Source organism: Scyliorhinus torazame, chromosome 10, assembly GCF_047496885.1.
Source record: "Scyliorhinus torazame isolate Kashiwa2021f chromosome 10, sScyTor2.1, whole genome shotgun sequence".
Classification (NCBI taxonomy): domain Eukaryota; kingdom Metazoa; phylum Chordata; class Chondrichthyes; order Carcharhiniformes; family Scyliorhinidae; genus Scyliorhinus; species Scyliorhinus torazame.
In genome coordinates, this window is record NC_092716.1 from 152,321,513 (window position 1) to 152,345,264 (window position 23,752).

Sequence of the window (23,752 nt, forward strand, 5' to 3'; positions counted from 1 at the left end):
TGCATTGTGTGGCAGCTCCCCGTGTGGCCCCCATTAAGGTGACAGTATGGGTCAATGGTCACCCGCTTGAGATGGAGTTGGACACTGGCGCAGCGGTCTCCGTGATCGCCCAGAGGACATTCGACCGCATCAAGCAGGGTATACAAACCTTTACATTAACCGACACACAGGCCAGGTTGGCCACCTACACGGGGGAATCATTGGACATTGCAGGAACTACGATGACCCCTGTTGTTTATGGACGCCAGGAGGGGCGTTTCCCGCTTATCGTGGTGCGCGGCCATGGGCCCAGCCTGTTGGGTCGGGACTGGTTGCACCATTTGCGGTTGCAGTGGCAGCACATCCTCCAAACAGTTTCTGGAGGGTTGACTGAGGTGCTAGGACGATACCCAGATGTATTCCAGCCCGGTTTGGGGAAAATAAAAGGGGCCGTAGCCCATATCCAAGTCGAACCAGGAGCCACGCCGCGCTATTTCCGGGCGCGCTCGGTGCCTTACGCCTTGCTCGAGAAGGTAGAAGGGGAGCTCACTCGTTTGGAGACTTTGGGTATTATCAGGCCCGTCCGTTTCGCTGACTGGGCAGCACCAATTGTACCTGTAATGAAGCCGGATGCTACAGTTCACTTGTGCGGCGACTATAAACTTACAGTTAATACGGCTTCCCGACTCGACCGATACCCAATGCCTCGCATAGAGGATCTCTATGCGAAGCTTGCAGGTGGGCTCTCGTTCACAAAATTAGATATGAGTCACGCCTACCTACAGTTGGAGCTGGACCCTGCCTCCTGACCATATGTAACGATTAATACACACCGGGGCCTGTATGAATATACACGGTTGCCCTTCGGAGTATCCTCTGCCTGCGCTATTTTTCAATGCGTTATGGAGGGCATTTTGAGAGGTTTATCGCATGTCCCTGTCTACTTGGATGACGTTTTGATCACGGGGACGTCAGAGCAGGAACATTTGGAAAATCTGGAGGCTGTCCTTAGACGCTTTTCGGAGGCTGGAGTCCGTTTATGTCACAAAAAGTGCGTCTTTCAGGCGAAGGAAGCAGTCTACCTGGGTTATCGGGTGGACCGCGAAGGTTTGCACCCCGTCGCAGAGAAGGTGCGCGCGATTCAACAGACCCCCGCCCCGACTGACACTTCGCATCTTCGTTCTTTTCTCGGCCTCGTAAACTATTACGGGAAGTTCCTCCCCAATCTGGCAACTACGCTGGCCCCGTTGCACCTTCTGCTAAAGAAAAATCACATCTGGGTTTGTGGTCAGCCGCAAGAAACCGCTTTCCGGCGGGTAAAACGACAATTGTCGTCGTCTGGGTTACTAACCCACTATGATCCTGGAAAGCCTCTGATCGTCACATGTGATGCATCCTCGTATGGTATTGGGGCCGTCCTGTCCCACAAGATGGAGAACGGGGCGGAGCGGCCAATAGCTTTCACCTCCCGCACATTGACTGCAGCGGAAAAAAAGTACGCGCAGATCGAGAAGGCGGGCCTGGCAGTGCCTTACGGTGAAAAGCTTCCACCAGTATGTGTATGGCCGCCACTTCACTATCGTGACTGATCATAAGCCTCTGCTGGGACTTTTCAGAGCGAATAGGCCAATACCGCCCATTACTTCCGCACGGATCCAGCGCTGGGCTTTGTTGCTTGCTGCATACGAGTATTCTCTGGAGCACAAACCAGGAACGCAGATAGCGAATGCCGACGCACTGAGCCGATTGCCTTTATCGACCGGCCCCATGTCGACCCCCACACGACCGGTGAGGTGGTTGCAACCCTAAATTTTATGGACACCTTGCCTGTCACGGCATCACAGATCCGTGAGTGGACCCAGACGGAGCCAGTCCTGTCAAGGGTTCGGCACATAGTCCTGTATGGTGGGCAGCATAGACAGCTCCCAGGCGAGTTGCGGGCATTTTCCTCCAAGCTGTCAGAATTCAGCGTGGAAGTCAGCATCCTCTTGTGGGGGACGCGTGTGATTGTCCCGGAAAAAGGACAGGAGCTGATACTAAGAGACTTGCACAATGGGCATCCAGGTGTGACCAAAATAAAAATGTTGGCCCGGAGTTATGTCTGGTGGCCAGGCCTCGACACCGACATTGAGAAGGTGGCCCAAAACTACTCCATTTGCCAGGAGCATCAGAAGCTTCCGCCGGGCGCGTCCCTACATCACTGGGAATGGCCAGGTAGGCCTTGGGCGCGCTTGCATGTGGATTTCGCCGGCCCTTTTCAAGGATCCATGTTCCTTCTATTAATCGATGCCCAGTCTAAATGGCTAGAGGCGCATAAGATGCTAGGCACAACGTCCTGCACAACAATTGAGAAGATGCGTTTGTCATTCAGTTCGCATGGCCTCCCCGAGGTGCTGGTCACGGATAACGGCACTCCATTCACCAGTGAGGAGTTTGCGAGGTTCATGAAGGTGAACGGCATGCGCCATATCCGCACTGCCCCTTACCACCCGGCTTCAAATGGGTTGGCGGAGCACGCAGTGCAGACATTCAAACGAGGCCTAAAGAAGCAGTCTTCCGGGTCAATGGACACGAGACTGGCTCACTTTTTGTTTTCGTATAGGACCACCCCCCATGCAGTGACTGGGGTAGCTCCCACAGAACTCCTAATGGGCCGGATACTTCGCACCCGCCTTAGCATGGTTTTCCCGGACATTGGCGCAAAAGTACGCCGCACACAAGAACAGCAGAGACATGGATTTTCTCGGCATCGGCCGATTCGGCGGTTTGCGCCCGGTGACCCAGTGTTCGTTCGGAATTTTGCTGGTGGTGCCCAGTGGGTCCCTGGCGTAATCATTCGCTAAACGGGCCCTATATTTTACCAGGTGCAAGCCCAGGGTCGTCTTCAGCGCAAACATGTAGACCACGTTCGGTCCAGAAGACTATCCCTTCCAAAGATTCCCCGCCCCCGGAGCTAATTTCTACAGCCACAGAGACCAGAGACAATGGAAAGTAGTCCTCACAATCTTCCTCGGGTGCCTCACTCAAAGCCTGCCCAGGTCGTTACAGAACCGCGTGGAGACAGAGACGCCGAGATGACAGAGGCAGCAGACTCTGACTCCGAGATGGAGACACAGGACGCATCAGAGGGGGAATCCTCTGCCCACGGGCCGTGGATGTACAACCGTTACGCCGTTCATCACTGAAGCGCCGGTCTCCATCTCGTTACACGCGGCCCGATCCAGTGCCTCGTGCAAATGGTGTCCGGCCTGCGGCAAAACAAGTCCGACGCCCTCCTTCGCCAGGGTCTTCAGTGGATTCCTTGGACTTTGGGGGGTAGGGATGTTATAACCTGCCTGCTTACCATTGGCTGGGGACTAATGACAATCCCACAATCCTGTGGGAGTATGAGCTTCCCCAATGAGGCGGCGGAGAAATCATTAGCAGACTCCCTGTATAAATAAAGCTGGCCAGTTTGGAACCAGCCAGGAAGGAGTAAGCAGCAAGTGAAGTTGTTGCTGCTGTTGTGTATATATATATATATATATATATATATATATGTTATTGTAAATAAATGTTATTTCTTTGTATCCTTAAAACTTGTGCTGAATTCTTCGTGGCCCTCACAAAACAAGGCAGCAATACAACTTTAACCTTTCAACCTCTGAAGATTTGCTGTGCTAAATCTTTATTTATCCCATATTTCTATCTTGGTCTTGTTCACCGCCAGTGTCTGGTGCTGCATCCAGTTCACGATCAGTGATAGGGAAGATCTGCTGGAGACATTAATAATGATGATGATTTTTGCTGAAGTAAATAGAGGAAGCCCGCTTCCATTGGTTGGTGAATCAGTCACTAAGTAGTATCAATTTTTGCTCACCATTAGAAGAATGAATGGAGAGACAAACTTTTTTTTTTGCACAAAAGTTTTACTGAAATATGTTAGGAGCCGAAACAGTGAAGGAAGCAGATTCCATGGTTCCGTCTAAAGAAGAAAGAAAGTTCAAAGGATTTGGGGAAATTACAGGATAATGGGATTAAATAGGGGTTATCTTTCAGAGGGAGCATAAGTGCAATGGACTGGGTGTGCTGCAAAGCTCTATGACCCTCAGTTTTTCCCCTGCCGCAGTGTTTCCCTTTGCACTTCCGACATGTACCATGGCACAACACCAAAGACTCTGAGGAAATTCAGAGGCAGTTTACGAAGCAGTGATGCTCCCACACTGGGGCAATAAACGACACCATCCTGCAAACAGTCTTTTTGATGTTAGCGAGTTCCAGGATTTTGACCTAGGATGGATGAAGGCAAATTGAGGTCAGAGTGAGGAGAGACTTCGATTTGGTTGGCCCTCACTACTTCAGTGAGCATATACATAGAACCATAGAAAGGTTACAGCACAGAAGGAGGCCATTCGGCCGATCTTGTTCATGTCAGTCCGAGGACACCCAGGTGATCTTTCTAATTCCACCTTCCAGCACCAGGTCTACAGCCCTGTAGCTTCCAGCACTTAAGGTGCAGATCCAGGTACTTTATAGAAGAGGTTAGGGGCTCTGCCTCTACCACCACCTCAAACAGCGAATTCCAGACTTCCACTAACCTCTGCGTAAAAAAAATTCTTCCTCATATCACTCCCACACCTTCTGCCATTTATCTTGAATCTATGTCCCCTGGTTCTAGAATTCTCCACCAAGGGAAACCGTTTTATCCTGTCCATTATCTCTTCCCCTCATAATTTTGTACCCCTCAATTAAGTCACCCCTCAGCCTTCTTTGTTCCATGGAATAAACCCCAACCTATCTAACCTTTCCTCGTAGCTACACTTTTCGAGCCCTGGCAACATTCTTGTGATCCTCTTCTTCACTCTCTCCCGAGCAATTATGTCCTTCCTGTAATGTGGTGACCAGAATTGCTCCAGTTGTGGCCTCACCAGTGTTTTATACAATTCCAACATTATATCCTTACTTTTATATTCTAAACCTCTGCTAATGAAGAAGAACATTCCATATGCTTTCTTTATAATCTTGTCTACTTGAATTGCTGCCTTTAGAGACCTATGTACTTGTATGCCAAGATCTCTCACTTCAACTGCCCTCTTAATATATTCCCATTTATTCTGTGCTCCTTATAACTATTTGACCTCCCTAAATGCATGACCTCACCCGTCTCTGTTAAATTCCATCTGCCACTTTATTGCCCACTGCACCAACCCATCTATATAATTTTGGAGATTGTAGCTATCCTCTACACTGTCCACCACTCGGCAAATCTTTGTGTCGTCTGCAAATTTCTCAATCGTGCCCCCCACATTCATGTCCATATCGTTAATATATAACACAAACAGTAAGGATCCCAACACCGAGTCTTGTGGAACACCACCTAAAACAACAGAATGGTCACTTGGTCTGGAAGGCGTGAGAATAAATTTGTCCATGATTCAATAAGAGTCAGAGCCTTCAGGGGGGGACAACGAGGAAAAAAGATAATTTATTTGTGAAACTACAGCAGATTATAAATGTCATTAAACATTTTTTTGGAGTCTTTAACCCACTCTTGGAGAGTTGGCAAGGATTAACTGCCTTCTGCTGTGTTGCAGCAACTACGCAGGAGATTCCGCAGATAATTGCTTGTTGTAAATTATACCCGTTACCATGGAGATGGTGTCATATGCACTGAAGCGTGAAATGCTTTAGTGCTGAAAATGGGAAAGATTCATGGTCCTGTCATGTTTTATTTTTTCATGTGTGGCACCTCTGAAAGACTGATGAAATACCGTATTCTCCTGAATAATTGCAGGTCCTAAACAACTTTCGTTGGCTTATATTGTAATGTAAAATCTCTGGTCCAGATGGTCAGAGATTTCTCCACTGCGCTGTGACATTTCTGACTCGTTAATTAACAGGCCAACTGACGGTCGATTGAGACTAATAAAAACAAAAAGTGCTGGAAAAATGCAACAGGTCTGGCAGCATCTGTGGAGAGAGAAATAGAGTCAGAGCTGTGTAGAAGAATCATACGTACCAAAACATTAACACTGTTCTGCCTCCTCAAATGCTGCCAGACCTCCTGAGTTTATCCAGCATTTTCTGTTTTAATTTCATATTTCCAGCACCTGCAGTAATTAGCTTTAATTTCGATTGACAGAGGTTGTTGTAGAATGGGTCCTCTCCTTGCCTCCGTGAAAGACAGGTGAAATCAGACACCTGACCCACATGGCCATTCTTCATGCCTGGCCCTAAGCCATTTTGCCTCGGTCATGCAGTTGATGTCGATGGAGGTTGCAGCAATGGGTGCGCCTGCTCCCAGCTGTCAATCAGTGACCTATCTGAAATAACTATGGAACGTCTCTGACCAAGTCTGTTCTTAGTAATTGCACCAGCCTGACTGTAAATTTATGAAAGGTGGCACTAAATGACCAATCTCACCAAATGAGACGTGTCACCAGCATGAGAAATCTCTTTTTTTTTTGTGCAGAGGTGGCTGTCCTGAGGTTGGGTAAAAGCCCACTTTTGGACACCATGGCGAGAGGTGTAATCCCTAAATCATACTGGGATTTGGGTGTGCCTTGTGCAGTAGTTGTATTTATGGGCAAAGTATTGATGAAAATATTCCAGTGGATGGGAACTGCCATCTCGACTTGCAGACTTATATCCTATTATTCTGGACTGAATGTGTAATGTTACTAACCCACTACGCCACTCAGATGACAGTAATATTTTCTTGTTCTCAATGTGTAACACAAGGCATATAAATTATCGCTGTATCGATTCATAGGGCCCCTTAAGTAACCTAAAAGAAACTCTGGGTACAGTTGATATGTATATCTCAAGTCAACCATGTTTCACAAGTTACAGCACCCAAGAACTTTCATTTTTACAGCATCTTGGTTATTTTTGCAGCCCATCAGGTGAGACTCCTCTCAAGTGTAAATTAGATCACATGTTGATAAATGAAGATGAATTGACTTGAGTAGACTCATTTAAACCTCTGCCTGTCCATGCCCAGAAAATAAATGGACCATCCGAAGATAGAGCTGTATCTTTTTACACATACCTCAATGAGACAGCTACTCATCATCCCTGGGCATGTTCCCCACCGATATTGTTGACTACTAGCACATGTTCGTGTCTGGAAAAACAACCTCCATACACACACAAATGCCAGAAACAATTAATGTGCATCATCAAGCTAGTAAGTAATGTCATAATCTAATCAAGGTAGCACTGACATAGACAGTCCTTGTCAGACACCACAGGATGTTATTGGCATGCCTTTGCGTACATGTGTGGGAAGCTAATTCAGTTTATAGAAAATTAGAAACACATCTACCTTAAAAAATGTAGTATATTAGCGATTACAAAGACTTGGCAATAAACTGGATATGAATGGGAGTTAAATAGTTCAATCTTTGGGATTGTCAAAGGAGAGGGAAGTTGGGAAAGAGGAAGGGGTAGCAGTATTGATAAAAATGCCCTCCACAGTAAAACAAAGGATTATACTGAGAATGATCAGGCAGTGGAAACACTATGGGTAGAATTAAGGAAAGCAAAAGACGCACAATTCATTAGATCCTAGAACAGTTCCCAAAGAATGGAAGGTAGCAAACATAATCCAGCTATTTCAGAAAGGGGAAGAGAGAAAACTGAGAACAGAACTATAGGCCAGTTAGCCTAAATCAGTAGAAGGCAAAAGGCTAGAATCTATTATTAGAGGCATGCTAATCGTGCACTTAGAAAATCATAATATGATTAAGCAGAGTCACACAGATTTATGAAAGAGAAATCATTTTTAATAAACCTGTTAGTATTTAGGATGTAATTAGTACAATGAATAAAGGGGAAACAGTGAAGGTAGTATATTTGCATTTTCAAAAAGCATTCAATAATATGCTGCAGAAGAGGTTATAACACAAAATTAAAACTTATGGGGTGATATTTAACATGAATTACAGATTGGTTAACTTACAAAACAGAGAGTAGAAATAAACAAGACATTGTAATTAGCGGGACACTGTAAGGATCAGTACCTGGGCATCAGCTATTTATAATCCGTAAGAATTACTTAGATGAGGGGGCTAACATATCCAGGCAATCTGACAATACAAAATTAGATGGGAAAGTAAGTGGTGATGAGGAAGCAAAGAGACTGCCGAGAGAAATAGACAAGTTAGATGAATGGACAACAATGGTGAAATGTGACATTTTCCACTTTGGTAGAAAAAGTTTTTAAAAATAGTTTTTTAATTGGTGAGAGACTGTGTTTCAAACGTGTCCTTGTACATGAATTACAGAAAGTCAACATGCAGGTGCAGCAAACAATTGGTATGTTAATTTTTGTAAGAAATGGATTGGAGTGTAAGAGCAAAGAAGTATTACGATCCCATACCAGATCCCAACAGTGACTAGGATACTGGACAGAAACCCCAATATTTTATTTAATTTTGTAAGACTGTGAGGAAAGGATACCTCGCTCCAAGAAAGATTGCACAAAGAAACCGGGATATGGTATATTAAAACAAACTTTAATACTAACACTGTATTGAAATATCTTTAACACCACAACAAAAATAACTTACAATTACCCCTTCAACAATATTACCCAATCCAGTGAATACAATACCCTTAATTGTTATCTTTATTCCCACAAGGAACAAGGAAAAAAACATCTCAGCTTTCAATCCACTGTAATTACCAATGGCACATAGGAATATTTGCAACATGGAGATATTCTTTGAGTAAGGGAGATCTCTTGATACTGTTTTAAAGACAAGTGATGGGTTTCTCTGTCCCACCACACCAGAAATCAGATTTCTTGTGCGGCACACCATCGGGATTCTCTGTTTAGCCGGCTGGTCAATGGGGTTTCCCATTGTGGGGCAGCCCCACGCCGTCGGGAAACCCCCGAGCTGCCGCCAAAACGGAGAATCCTGACAGCGGAGAATTCAGCCCCTGATCTGACTCCTGTCAGACCCAAGCAGAAACCCTGGCTGTGTGTCTTCAACTGTTTCTCAACTTGTTTCAGCTCTCCGTTGTTCTCAGGCAAGTCTGCACTTCTTTAAAGACTGTTAATCTATTTTAACTTAATTGCAGAGAACAAAGTGCCTGACCTGTGGTCACAGCTTCATCCAGAACTGCACTGACCTACTTTTCCTACAAAATGTCTGATGCCTTAGCCCCACCCAGCAATTACATCACCTTACCAAGATCAAATCAAATTAACTCCACAGGGAATCCCCTTAATCAAAACAAATACCATTAGCCCAAGCATTTTACAATGCTTTAATTGCACCCCTGGCTCCCAATCTTTCAAACTAGGATTTTTTTTTTAAAAATGTGACTGCAGCAGCCAAACACACTAACCCTTACGGCACCAAATACCTGTACTACAATACATCTAAAATTCCTACATTCATCACAGCAGCCTTACGACAATTACACAGGGCATTGATGAGACCAAACCTAAAGTGCTGTATGTAGTTTGATCTCCCTGTCAAAGAACGGATGTGAATATCCTAGAGGGGGTGCAACAAAGGCTTCTTGGTATGAGAGGATTGTTCTATGAGGAGAGATTGAGTAGACTAGACCTATATTCACTGAAGTTTCAAAGAATGAGAGGTGAAATAATTGAAAAATATAACATTATTAAGGGGCCTCAAGGTAGATGCTGAGAAACTGTTTTCCCCTCGCTGAGGAATCCAGAAGACAGGGTCATGGTCTCAGAATAAGGGCCATTTTGCACTGAGTTGAAAAGTTCCTTCACTCAGAGTTGTGAGTCTTTTAAATTCTGTATGCCAAAGAACTGTGCATTGTGTTGTAATAGGAGATTTTAATTTTGACAGGCTGTGAGAAGCAAACCGCTGATGTAGTAAAAACAATGAGTATTTGGGGCAGTTTTCTAAAACAACAAATTAGAAGTTGGGTTGCTCAGGCTTTTTGGGTGCACGTGTTGTGACGTGTGACCTGCCTATGCTTTTTCAGATCAGGGTGGGCGGGCGGAATAACGTCAACCCACCTTATTTGACATAGTAGCATTAGGCCAAGCGAAGGCAGGAATAATAGGAAGGACAACAACAACCCGATGACAGTGATGAGGATGCATCATCACTTGATCGTATGATCGCAGATACTAGCTCAGATACTGACACGGGCAGGACTTAGAGGGTAATATAGAATCATGATTGGCATGTGGGCATGAGTGGATTGTAGCCAGACCAGACAAAGGGTGGCTCATGTGCCAGCTTCCTGGAGGCAAAGGCACAGAAGCGTTCTGCTTCAGGGGACTCGGGCTTATATGAGGGAATGAACAGGCGAAAGTCAAGAATGATGCGCACCCAAGTCATTTGGGGCATTGACAAACCTGCCGGACACCCTTCTGTCACTGACATGGAGCATCTCAGCTCCAATGCAGAGGACAAGCAGCAGTGGTTGGAGCCATCCTTTCGAGCATGAAGTGGTGACCAACTCCATAAGAGCGCTACTGGACCAAATCATAATGTAGGTTCTGCTGACTGTTATCTCCACTTTCGCTGCAGCATAGTGGAGGCGGTGGCACAGTGGTCCCTGGACGATTAATCCCAGAACCCAAGGTAATGCTCGGGGGAGCCGGTTCAAATCTCACCACGGCCTGGAATTAAAGCCCTAAGAATAACCATGAAACTATTGTCGATTGTGTTAAAAACCCATCTGGTTTGCTAATGCCCTTTAGGGAAAGAGATCTGCCGTCCTTGCCTGTTATGGCCTACATACAACCCCAGACCCACAACGATGTGGGTCTTAACTGCATGGTGGCATAGTGCCTCACAGCACCAGTTACCCGGGATCAATTCTGGCCTCGGGTGACTGTGTGAAGTTTGCATGTACTCGCCGTGTCTGTGTGGGTTTTCTCCGGGTGCTCCGGTTTCCTCCCACAATCTAAAGATATGCATGTTAAGTGGATTGGCCATGCTAAATTGCCCCTTAGTGTTCAAGAATTGGGTTGGATCACGGGGATTGGGCAGGGAGTGGGCTTGGACGGGGTGCTCATTTGGAGGGTCAGTGCAGACTCGATGGGCCGAATGGACTCCTTCGGCACTGTAGGGATTCTATGGGCACGATCCACCAGCCTCATTGCACTCTCGCTTGAGTACGGTGAGGTGGTGAATGCTGGGAGAGCTTTGTGTACTTCCCGGTAGTCTTCACGCTTCGCGGGATTTACCGAAGTGCTGCGAGGCATCGGAATCCAAAACACACGGTTCGGCGAACCTACCCGGCATCCAATGGAATTGCTGAATCCACCAGCCTCCCCAGGGTGCCTGCAGCCGGGCGGCGTCCAGTACCGGTCCACACAAACATAGACCAGTTGGAACGGCACCCGGGGGTTCTCCTGGGCCATCGGAGAGCCCAGGGTGGTCAGGGTCAGTGCAGGGTGGCCCCCTAGCACTCACCCTGGAATGTGGGCACTTTGGCACTGCCCAGCTGGCAAGCCACTCAGTTCAAGAGCAGTTATGGGTGGGAAACAAATGCTGACATTGTAGCGACACCCACATCCCATGAATGAATAAAAAAACACAGAATCCTCATGACATTTAATGCTACAGAGCAGGGCTGTAGATCCAAGCTTACTGCTATGCAAGCACATGTTGCTGCCCTGGTGTGTGGACCTCGGTGCACAACTGGGCATTCAGGCTCTCACAGCAGTCCACCAATCTGTGCTGCAGCAGATTGCAAGGAATTATTGAGTCACTATCCAGTGCCAGTGGCTCCGTGGAACGTAAATCTGCTGTCATCTCTCAAGATGACAACATTTGTGTTTCCACCATTGCCATTCAAGCAGCCAGTCTGTATTGCTGCCACTCATTCCAGGGTGATGTGGTCAGAAGCTGGGCTGTCAAGCCTGAGGGCCGTTTGAGGATCTCCTGCAAGTCCAGCTGAAGGCTCCCCTAGCGAAACCATGCTGCAGCAGCCACTAGACCAGGCAAAGGCACCCGCAAGCCAGGCACTAGGTGATGCACAAAGTGAGGAAGTGTGAGATCATCCACTTTGTATGTAAGAAGGATAAACGCCAAATAAAGCCGTAGAAAAGTTACAGTGCAGAAAGAGGCTATTCAGCCCATCGTGTCGGCACCGGCCTAAACGGAGAGAAAGTAAGCTTGCCATTCACTTTAACCCAACTTTCCAGCACCTCGTCCATAGCCTTGCAGGTTACAGCGCTTTCGGTGCAGATCCAGGTACCTTTTAAATGAGTTGAATATTTCAGCCTCAACCACCATATTTGTTGAATTCCAGATGCCCACTACCCTCTGGGCGAAAATGTTTTTCTTCTTGTCCCCTCTCATCCCTCTACCTATAACCTTAAGTTAATGCCCCCTGATGATTCACCCCTCAGTTAGGGGAAACATGTTGGGCGAGATTCTCCGAACCCGCGCCGGGTCAGAGAATCCCCAGGGGGCGGCGCAAATCCCACCCCGACGCCGGCTGCCGTATTCTCCGGCGCCGTTTTTGGGGTGGCGGCGGAATTCCCGCCACGCCGATCAGAGGCCATTGGCAGCGCCCCCCCCCCCCGGCGATTCCCCGGGTCGTGATGGGCCGAGCGGCGGTCCATTTTTGGCCAGTCCCGCTGGCGTGAATCGCTCAACTCACGCACCGGTGGGACCAGGCAGGTGAGTATGCGTGGGCGGTCCTCGGAGGGACGTGGGGGGATCCGACCCCTGGGGGGGGTCCCCACTGTGGCCTGGCCCACGATCGGGGCCCACTGATCTGCGGGTGGGCATGTTCCATGGGGGCACTTATTCCATCCGCGCCGGGCCCCTGTAGGTCTCCACCATATTGCCCGGGGGCCAGCGGGGAGAAGAGAACCCCCCGCGCATGCGTGAAAATATGCCATCCGGTCCGTGCATGCGCGTAATCACGCCGGCCGTTCCGCGCATGCGCGAAATCGCGCCGTCCCTTCGCCGCCAGCTGGAGCAGCGCCAGCCCCTCCGATCTCAGCCAATTAGGGGGCGGATACCTCGATAGCTGGGCGGGTCCTAGCTATCATTGTCTCAGTCACGTAGGCCTTTCCAAATAAGGGAGGGTGGGCGCCGGTTAGTCTGCTACTGTTGTAACTCCTTGATTCAAACTCTATTGTCCTGGGGGAAATGGTGATCGACTCTTAATGGATACAAGTTTCAGCCAAGTCTGGTTTCTTTGCACAATACACAGAGGCTGTGTACCTGTCTGTGTCCCAAATTGACCACAATTCCCATGGTCCTTTGTAGGTGGCCATTTTACATGGCTACACAACCTAGTCCCCTAGAATGTTGAGAATTCCTCACCTTCTCGTGACAGGTCTGAAGCCTACAAGTCATCTTCCAGGCATTACCTGTTACAAAAATTGGATCTGTTTTGTGAAGCATGGATGTGCAATCTGCAGCCTGCCCATGTTCCTTCTGCCCTCCCCTGCTCCCAGTGTAAATGGTGGTTTCTGAGTTTGAGGGCGTAACTTTTAGAATTGTGTCTCTGCCGCCATTTTGGCTTAGTTGGAGATTTTCTTTGTCTTTACAAAAGTCCAGGCCTTGGTCCCCCCCAGAAGACTGTGATTGGTGAGTCCGTTGGAATTTTCAAGAATGAGCTTTGTTGCCTAAGGATATCAAGGAATATGGAGCAAAAGCAGATAAATGGAGTTCAAGTACACATCAGCCAGAATCTAATTGAATGGCTGCACGGGCTTCAGGTGCTGAATGACCTATTCTTGTTTCTATGTTCGTTTTTGTTATGAAGCTAACTGTATCTTTGTTCAAGTACAATGCCCCAGTCTCACAGATCTGCTGAAACGTGATAATGTTCTTAAGTTTTAGGTATACAGATATTAAGCACAAATAATACAGATATTAGGCACAAACCCTCTGGGGCTGGTTTAGCACACTGGGCTAAGTAGCTGGCTTTTAATGCAGACCACGGCAGGCCAGCAGCACGGTTCAATTCCCGTACCAACCTCCCCGAACAGGCACCGGACTGTGGCGACTAGGGGCTTTTCACAGTAACTTCATTTGAAGCCTACTTGTGACAATAAGCGATTTTCATTTTTTAAAGGGACTACATTTGCTGACACTGCAGTAGAACTCCTCACATACGCTGTTGCAGTACCTGTGGCATCACTGACAGGAACATCCCAGGCACTTATCTGCATCAAAAATGGCCTATTTGCTTTTCTTGATCCCTCCCACTTGCCCCTCCCACCCACCCACCCATCCATTGCCCACCCTGCTCACCTGGTCCATCATTGCCCTACTCACCCCCTCGCTCCTGGCCTCTTGCTGCTTCAATGACTGGAGTGGTGAGGAAGGGGCAGGTTTAGCTCAATTAGCTGGACAGCTAGTTTCTGATGCAGAACAAGGTCAACAGCGTGGGTTCAATTCCTGTACCAGCTGAGGTTATTCATGAAGACCCTGCCTTCTCAACCTTGCCCCTTGCCTGAGGTATGGTGATCCTCAGGTTAAATCACCATCAGTCAGCTCTTCTCCTCAAAGAGGAAAGCAGCAGCCTATGGTCATCAGGGACTATGACAATGTTACTCATCCCTCGCTCCTGGCCTCTTATTGCTTCCGACGACTGGAATGGCGAGGAGCTGGAACAGAAGTGACAAGAGGTTGGCAAGGGACTGGGAGGGTGGCAGTGCATGTGCCAGCAGATGGAGTAGGTGCTGACTGGGCATACACAACTGTTTCTGTGTAGGAGCAGGAGTTACAGTGAAGTAAGAAAGACATGCAGATCGCAACATTCAAAAGCATTTTTCAGTCAATGAAATACTTTTGAAGTGCAGTCACTTGTAATGTAGTTACAGTATTGATTCAGTTGCAACAACTGTGGAGGCAAGACATGATACAGTGAGTAGAATATTGTAATTCTAAACCCTTAGGAATTGAGCTGGTTTACCTCCTTCCATGTTTGTTTCAAAATTCTATAAAGAATGTTGTACCATAAGAACTTGACTGACTGGTTTCTCGGTTGGACCAGTTTATTGTTTGAATACGTGTTTTTTGGAGACGTCAACAACAGTTACTGCTGCTTAATTCAGTGAATGACCGTACTAATTAATAAACCTGTTTATCAGGTTAGTCTTTTGTGGTGGCTGACATTGCCCCGGCGTTCTTTGTGGAAATTTCAAAGACAATTGACTCGTTTAAGTTTGTACAAGTTGGGGACTTGGCACTGGGGACTAGATGTGCCAGCTTTTGCGATTTTATTGTGAGAGAAGTGATCTCTCAATAAAGTTAAACCTCTTTTGTTTCCTCAGGCGTGGGCTTTGATATAGTGACCACACGTCTCAGTTTTGCCAAGACAGTCTCAGTTCTCAGTTTTTCATTAAACATCCCAGTGTCCCAATAGTTTGCACAAAATAGCTCAAATGTTCCAGTTTGCAGTTTATCCCTCTTATATGAACCATGTCCGATATTTCCGTCAGCACTTCACCTTTTCGCTCAGAATCAGCGTCTCCTCTCACGACCCTTTTGCACCACGCTCCACTTACCGTCAGTAAACCCACAGACCTCTTGTGCTCCGGGATTGGAAGGCTGCTCACTTGCCGATGTAAGCAACTGTATCGGGTCCCACATGCACAGAAATCCTTCTCACTGACACCCAGAGCCGGGAGCAAATCTTTTTAACAAAATGGCCCTCAATGGGCCAACTCTATTTGTGAAACATTTGCATTCTTCTGTCTGTTTTCCAGCACCGTCTTGAGCTGAAGTATCTTTAATTAAATCCTACCTCTTATTATATTCTCCCACAAGAGAGAAAACAATTTCTCAAATTGCTTTTTCTCCCACCAAAATCTAAACCTGACAACCATCATCCAACCCAGAAGGTGAATATTCAGATCCAATCGGTCGGTCGGAAACCGCTGGTGTGTTCTGTGTGGTGCTCTGCTCCAACCAATCAATGACTCCAGTGCAACCTTACGCCTTTTCACTGGGTTAGAATTGCAATGAAATCGAGCCATTAACTACTACGTTTTGTTTTCCTTTCAATTGCTGCATGGGGAGCCAGGTTGGAACTGGGTTGCTGACTCTGACTGTTGATCAATGATTTGGTCACATAGAACAGCTCTTCGAGGCCGCAAAGCTGCCTCTGGCATTTTTAAAATATTATACTCGGCTCCCAACCTCTTTCCACGAAACAACACTTGTTAAGAGGCACGTATTCTGCTATTATTAAATGCATAGCACACAATTGCACTTATTGAGTAATTATTGAGTAATTTACACATTCCCCGACACCTAGTGTTTGCATTAAATATGCATAATATAACATGCTTAAGAACACAGGAGCCGGTGTAGACCCTCTGGCCCATCGGACATTCCCCACCATTCAAGATGATCATGGCTGATCTTAGGCTTGAACTCCATTTTCTCATCCATTCCACATATCCCTTGATTCTCCGAGAGGCTAAAAATCTTACTATCCCAGCCTTAAATGTATTCAACAATGGAGCATCCACAACTTTCTGTGATAGAGAATTCCAAAGATTCACAACCCTTTGAATGAAGTCATTTCTCCTCAGCTCGGTCCTAAATGATCAGCCCCGTAGCCTGAAAATGTGCCCCTTGTTTTAGATTTCCCAACCAGCATCCAGCCAATCAAGACCCTTCAGAATTCTTTAGGTTTCAACGAGCTTGCCTTTTCCTCCTAAACTCCAGTGAATATAAACCCAATTTACTCAGCTTCACATTCACATTAAAATAAAAGCTTGTGCAACAACAGTTTTCATTATATAGATTAATTTATAATTCACTTTTTATGATGAAGCAAATTTAATTTGACTACTTATATAATTTAAGATGGTAAAATGGAATATGATTCTCCCACCAAAATATTCATCTAGACACGAGGAAAATAATTATTTTAGTGCTTGGTAAATTAAATGCTGAAATTTGGTCATGTTAATGTTATTTATATCTTCCTTATATGGCTTCCTGCTGCTAGGATAGGAACATGGAGGGGCAGCACGGTGGTGCAGTGGTTAGCATTGCTGCCTCACGGCGCGGAAGTCCCAGGTTTGATCCCGGCTCTGGGTCACTGTCCGTGTGGAGTTTGCACATTCTCCCCGTGTTTGAGTGGGTTTCGCCCCACAACCCAAAGATGTGCAGAGTAGGTGGATTGGCTACGCTAAATTGCCCCTTAATTGGAAAAAAAATAAATTGGGTACTCTCAATTTTTTTTTACAAAAGCATAGGAACATATGTGGGGCGATTCTCCAAAATGGAGACCAAGTGTTTACGCCGTTGTGAACGCCGTTGCGTTTCACGATGGCGTGAAATGGGCCCAAGCACGACCGATTCTGTCCCCCACAGAGGGGCCAGCATGGCTCTGGAGATGTTCACGCCGCTCCAGCCTCCCTCCCCGGCGCCAAATGGGCGCCGCGCCAACCCGTGCATGTGCAGTTGGGCCGCGCCAACCTGCGCATGCGTGGGGAACTTCTTCAGCACGCCGGCCCCGACTCAACATGGGGTTGGTGTTCAGGGGCCGGCCACGCAACAAAGTAGGCCCGGGTGGGGGGGAGAGGCCGGCCCGCTGATCGGTGGGCCCCGATCGCGGGCCAGACCCCATCGGAGCCCCCCACCCCCACGGATGAAGGATCGCTTTTCCCCGCCCCACAGGCTGCTCCCCCGACCCTTCATGCAGAGTTCCCGCCGGCAGCGACCAGGGGTGAACGGCGCCGGCGGGACTCTGTCGTATCAGCTCAGCCCATCCGGGCCCCGCCGATCCCCCGCCTGGCACCGGGTCAAACACGCCAGCGCAAATGGCACCGATTCTCCGCACCTTGGAGAATCGCGCTCCGGCGTCGTGGCGCGATTGCGCCGATTCTCCAGCCCGGCGCGGGACTCGGAGAATCGCCACCATAATTTAGGAGCAGAAGTAGGCAATTCAGCCTTCAAGCCTGCTCAACTATTCAATCAGATCACGGCTGATCTCTTCCTGGTCTCAGATCCATCTCCCTAACTGAGGATGATTCATATTGATAGAAAAGTAGTGCCACTAATGGCATTTTTATATAAGTGATCTGTCGTCTGAAGACCAATAGGACTGAAAACTTAGTCCTCAGTCTTAATTTTTTTTCCTCCCAATTATGGTGCAATTTAGCATGGCCAATCCACCTACCCTGCACATCTTTGGGTTGTGGGGGTGAGATCCATGCATACACAGGGAGAATGTGCAAACTCCACACAGACAGTGACCCTGGGCTGGGATTGAACCTCGGCACCGTGAGGCAGCAGTGTTAGCCACTGGGTCGCCCCCCGAATCTTAATGTTGTCGTCGTGTTGACATTTACAATGAACATGCTTTGATATTTGGTGCTTTTGCAGTTCTTGTGATACGGGAACGACATCTGTACCTTGGCTTTCTGTGTTTTAACTGTAAAATCTACGACTATATGCCAGCTATTATCCTTAGACCCCCACAAAATGGGGTCTACTAATCCGCTTATGTTGACCTAGGAAGCCAACGCACAAAGGTTCACTTCCCCAACGGCAGAATGGACAAATATAAAAGCAATGAACTCGCTTTCCTTCCAATGGAAATGTTAATCGGCCTTATCATCTGCAAATTGTGTAATTTTCTGGCCGAAGTGATGCATTGCTTTAGTAAATTAGCTGCATTAAAATGATGATCAACCTATTTAGACTGCAAACATCAGAAACCAACTCTCAGAAGCCAAATCTAAGTAACAATAAAACCCGAGAGCAATGCTATGAGAGGCCTACTATTATTATTCTGATGTGCTGTATTACTAGGTATAATGTTTTTATGTTCATAAATTATATAAAAATGCACTCTCGCTAAAGTACAACGTTCCTCTGTACATTATAAACCACATATTGGCTTGGGATTTCCTGTTCTTCAGCCAGAATTCTGCTGCATGTATTGTGCAAATGGGGTGCCTAAGGTACTTCCATCAATGTTAGAGCAGCGGAGTGGAAGCAACTCTTGAGAAAATAATCAGCCATTGTTTGTTTGCTGAAACTGATGTCCCTGTTCTTCTTCCAAAAGAGAAAACTTACACAGAGATGATTCTCCCCCTCCCGGGAGAGGGGGGAGGTTTTGTGAACCTCCCAGTGCAAATGGACCTTGGTGAAGTAAGCAAGATGTAGGTAAGCTTACACCAGAATTCAATTATTAATGTGGAGTATATGGACGCTGGTTAAGATTGGCTGGTTGGCGACTAGATAGTGCAATGGTATTTGCACACTTGAGATTAAATTCATCTTGGGCTGATTGAACAAAAGCCTTTAATCTCATAGCAATAGTAAAATTTACACACTAATTTTCAATCCATAAAATTCTGAATAGGTAGAATAAAGTTTTCAGTGATTGAGGGATCAAACGTAAAGAGACATATAGCTTTCTTACATTATTCAGTTTGGATGAAAATTATATTAATTTATTAATTAGTCATTTGATAGTATAGAGCTTGGGTATTGCTGAAAAGAGAGGCATCTTTTGTTGAAGCTTTTTGTGTTGCACTCATCAGGACTGTTCGTAAACAACAAATTTTTACTGTCTAAGACGAGAGTGCTGATTGGTTGGCAGTTGGAATCTGATTGGTAGAGGTGATTCCATGGAAAATGCACCAGTTCATGGTGGCTGACAGTTAACTGCTAAGCATTGTTTGAAATTTAAATCAGGCAGCTTGGCTCTGATTGACCAAGGCATTGTCCAGAAGACTGAACTAGCGAATGGCTGTCACTTTCTTTATGGCTGAAACAAGTGTAATTTGTGTACATGTACTTTCTGGTTGCAAAGAACAGGGCCCTGAGTATTAATATATGTAGCTTCCATTACACACAAATGCAATGTCAGTCACCATCAACCGTTGCAATCTCCGCGGCAATGCCGCTACCAATCAGCACTCTCTTCTCAAACAGTATAAATTTGTTGTTTTCCCTGACTTGGTGTTCTTGTGAACTGTTCTGAATGCATGATGAAAAGCTTCAACAAAAAATGTCGCTTTTTTTCATTGAGCTGCTGAGAGAGTTAAATAACTATTTTTTGTCAAATTATCAAGGAACAAGTCAGAACATAAGTGGCATGTTAAATATTTTATCAGTAACAAATCGTAATTTAACATTAAAATTGGTACACAAATATTTAGTATGCGTGCATGTCAAAGTTAACTAATAGTTGGGTAATAATGATTTAAGATACAAGTAGCATAGGCTTCGCAGGCATTGCATATCACTATAAATCAGTGCTAATGGATGTTTAATATTAATAATAGCAATGACCAGAGTCTGAGGCTATAAACTGGCGTGGTTACTTCAACCTAATTCTTTAAATAGCTGTCAAAATAGCAGCTTTAAATAGCCAGTCAATCAAACAGCTCAAGTAATCAAGTGTGATTAACAGCATTCAGAGTTTACACAAACCTCACAAACAGTGTGGTTGGATCAATCTTCTTTCTTCCTTGGAAAGCAAGCATTAGTTCCGAGAATGTTAAACTGAGGAAACCCTTGACTTTCAGTTCCAACTGAACCCACCTCACACAAAAATGATTATGCTCAACTGACTTCCTTCTCGCGTTTCTCAATCTCAGATTACCCCTAGCACTACATTTTACTGAATTAAATAAAATTCAGCTTCTAGTTGTAAGGGTACGCTATACAGCATTTTGGTAAATGTCCTTCGAGAAGATGTACAGAGGAAATAAAGCCTGCCTTTGATGAACACAGAGGCTGGGACAGAAAAAAAGAAAATTTCTGCTTTTGGGTGACCTATGTACTATAATGGCTCACTAAATTTCTGGTATAAATTATCTGTAAAATTCAGTATTGCAGGCACATTGGGTCCACTTTTAGAACTCACTTTAAGCCTTAATTTTCATAATTATGAAGAGTAGTGAGTGACCTGTTTATATCTCACAGTGTTCCTTCCCTGGATCTGACATTAAGACTTAATTGTTTAATAGTCTAGATCCTAAAGTAACTGTTCGGTTCTGGTCTTAGTTTGACAGTTGAACACCTGCATTGACATACGGCTATGAGAGTCTCTCCCCTTCCCCATTGATGCAGTAGCGTGACAGTCTCACCAATTAATGTATGGGGATGACAGTCATTATTCTCCTTCCCCAATTGATATATGGGTGTAGCGACAGCTCTCCTTTCACCCAGCGGTGGGGAGATGTGATTTTTTTTTTAACCATTCCCTTTAGCTTATAACATTGGAACCATAGGGTCCGGATGAAACCAATTGAGAAAAATCTATGACTTTCAAGGAGGAAGGGTGAAAAACAAACTATACAGGCACAGCAGAGAACAACTGCCTACTTTGTTGCACAATAACATTGGTCTTCCTTCTTATTCTGATTGTCTTCCAGATATTCCTGAATTTTTTCCAACTGACTTTCATCACTTTTTCGTACTGAAGTTCTTGGATTCTCGCATAGGATTTAATCAATTTTTTAAAACGTGTTGACCTGATGACTTTTGGAACTTAAAAACTGCTGAATGAATGAGCAAACATTTTAATCACTGGATACCGCCATTATCTCTGTGCTGGAAATAGAGGACAACTCAGTCGCCAGGAGCAAGAAACAATAATTGTTCACAGAGATGAGGCCTTGAATGGAGAACCAGACTGTAAAGTGCATTCCAAGTAACCTCAACAAGCCATTATTTATTGTATCTTGCTACTGGCCAAGATGTGTTCAATTTATACACTTATCTAAAAGATCGTGTTTTAAATTCCTGTTTTCCATAACCTTGTTGTTCTGATGGCATGAAAAGAACCTCCTTTCATCCCTTCAACTGTACCTGAAGTAGATTAGTTAATCAACGGGTGTTTGCCCAGAAAACTCCTGCAAGGTAGAATAACATCACCTTGGATTGTCAACCTTTCAGGTTTGTTCTGTAGTCTTCTGAATTGGAGATTAATCTCTAATATATACCAGGTCAAAAATCAAAGAGGTTTGAAAGAAACAAATAATTTTCTTTCAACACTTCTCTTTATCAGTTTTAAAACTGTGGCAAATGACATCATCCAATTGGGTCACAAATAGACAGTTTGCTTACCGATAAGACTGACAGCATGAGAATTGACATATTAGACGACCAATAAGGAGTGTTTGGAGGCGCACCAGATGGAAGTTGTGTGGTATAAACCTTCAGGGATGCAAATTCAGAGGTAGCAGTCCTACCATTACTGGCCATTCAAAGAAGAGATTGCACAACTCCGAGACCTCCTACAACGGTGCGCACCTTTTCTAAAATCACTCTTCTCCCAATCCAGTCAATAATCTTGATCTATTCATGTTCTTCAACCAACACGCCCACAGATTTACTGCTTTTTAAGGGATCTTGATGACCTCCCCATTTGACAAGCAAAAACAAATGATCCATTTGCAAGTAATTCTTTGGGAGTGATTTTGACTTTGGTCAACAGCATAAAAGAGCCTTCGTTTCTCTTGAAATCACTGAACATGTAAATCGAAAGGGCTATCTGACAGGCAGGTTATCCAAGTACAGCCCAAATCCGCAAACCATGGTGTGGAAAGCATTGAAAGATATTTCTGAGAGATCGTTCCTTTTTTAATGTGATGAACATTATTTGTAGATCAGTCAGAATATCAAAACCACTGAAAATGTGTGCTGGGTCATAATCACATATTACACTGCTGGAATCCCCTGGGGAGTGGGGTGGTTTTCTTCTGGCTGTCCCCAAAGATGCAGCATAGTGCACTCAACTGGACCAGTCATATTGAGACCAAGGTGAGGGATTGTACCAGGCATGTTTCACCTGCCTGCCTTTCTCATTGAAATGTGGCATCATCCTGTGAGTCCAGGTGCCCTATCTCATCTGTTTTATGACTGCACAATATATAGCAGAGCAGTCTGCAAGGCAAGAGAATCTTACTCCCAGCGTACATTCAGGCATGTACATGCCACATGTATGAAGTATGCTATAATTACTCATTACAATGGGCCATTATAATCTACTCAAACAGAATGATTGTTAGCACTCCCTACAGGGGATAGTGTATGGCCACTGATCACAATCCCTTCAATTTGCTTTTGAGATGAATGTGTTATTCTGTTACCCACCCCCACAGAAGTGATAGCAACCACTGTACAGTGCAGTCTTTTCTGTAATAGAGTCCTTGTTTAACATGCTGTCTGTCTATTACTCCTCGATACCGTATATTAATGCAAATTTCTGAAAGAATAGTGCACAGTAGTGTTCTCTGTATGGACAAAAGGATGATTATGTATTAAAGGTTGCTTCAAGGAGGCCTGCACCACTGGAAAAGGATCAAACCTCACAGGTGTAGATAAAGATGCTATAGAATAGCTCTCTGCAGCATTCTATTCAGAACTTGTATGTTTCTTGTTCATATCTGTAATAAAGCTTTTTTAATAATTTAAAGTGTTATTGCTATTTTATTATAACTAGGAATTGGAGAGCCAGCTCAAGGCGCTGCGATGTTAATTCTATATTCTCCTCAGCGATGTTATTTCTACATTCTCCATAGCAATGTTAATTCTATATTCTCCTCCGCATCACCACAGCTAGTTGATGGAAGGTAGGGTATTGCAATTTATGAAAATGGATTGAAAATGAGAATAACCAGAATTTGTTGAAAAAAAACAACAGCTTGTGAACAATGCTCTTCATGATTAATGTGCAGATTAGTGAGCAACTCCTGGCAAGGAAACGATATCCCATGAATTGCAAATCACAAGTTGCTGAACTATATGAGCAGCTCCTTTGTTCACTTTGCGAAAACTGCATCTTGCACTGAACTTACCGTGACTGCCATGAAGTCACTGCAATTGCACATTAATTG

General features: G+C 45.4%; 1 protein-coding gene across 2 annotated transcripts in view; it reads left to right on the forward strand.

Moving 5' to 3' along the window:
• trim44 (tripartite motif containing 44) overlaps positions 1-23,331 on the forward strand; it is a 150,547-nt gene extending 127,216 nt beyond the window's left edge. The window contains exons 5-6 of one of the 2 annotated variants that reach the window (XM_072518826.1): positions 18,964-19,060; positions 21,287-23,331. In XM_072518826.1, coding sequence (XP_072374927.1) covers positions 18,964-19,048 — 85 coding nt within the window. In that variant the 3' untranslated portion in view covers positions 19,049-19,060; positions 21,287-23,331. Of the gene's footprint in view, positions 1-18,963; positions 19,065-21,286 lie in introns of both variants that reach the window. The other variant, XM_072518825.1, reaches the window with a different exon arrangement.
• Positions 23,332-23,752: the final 421 nt, after the last annotated feature.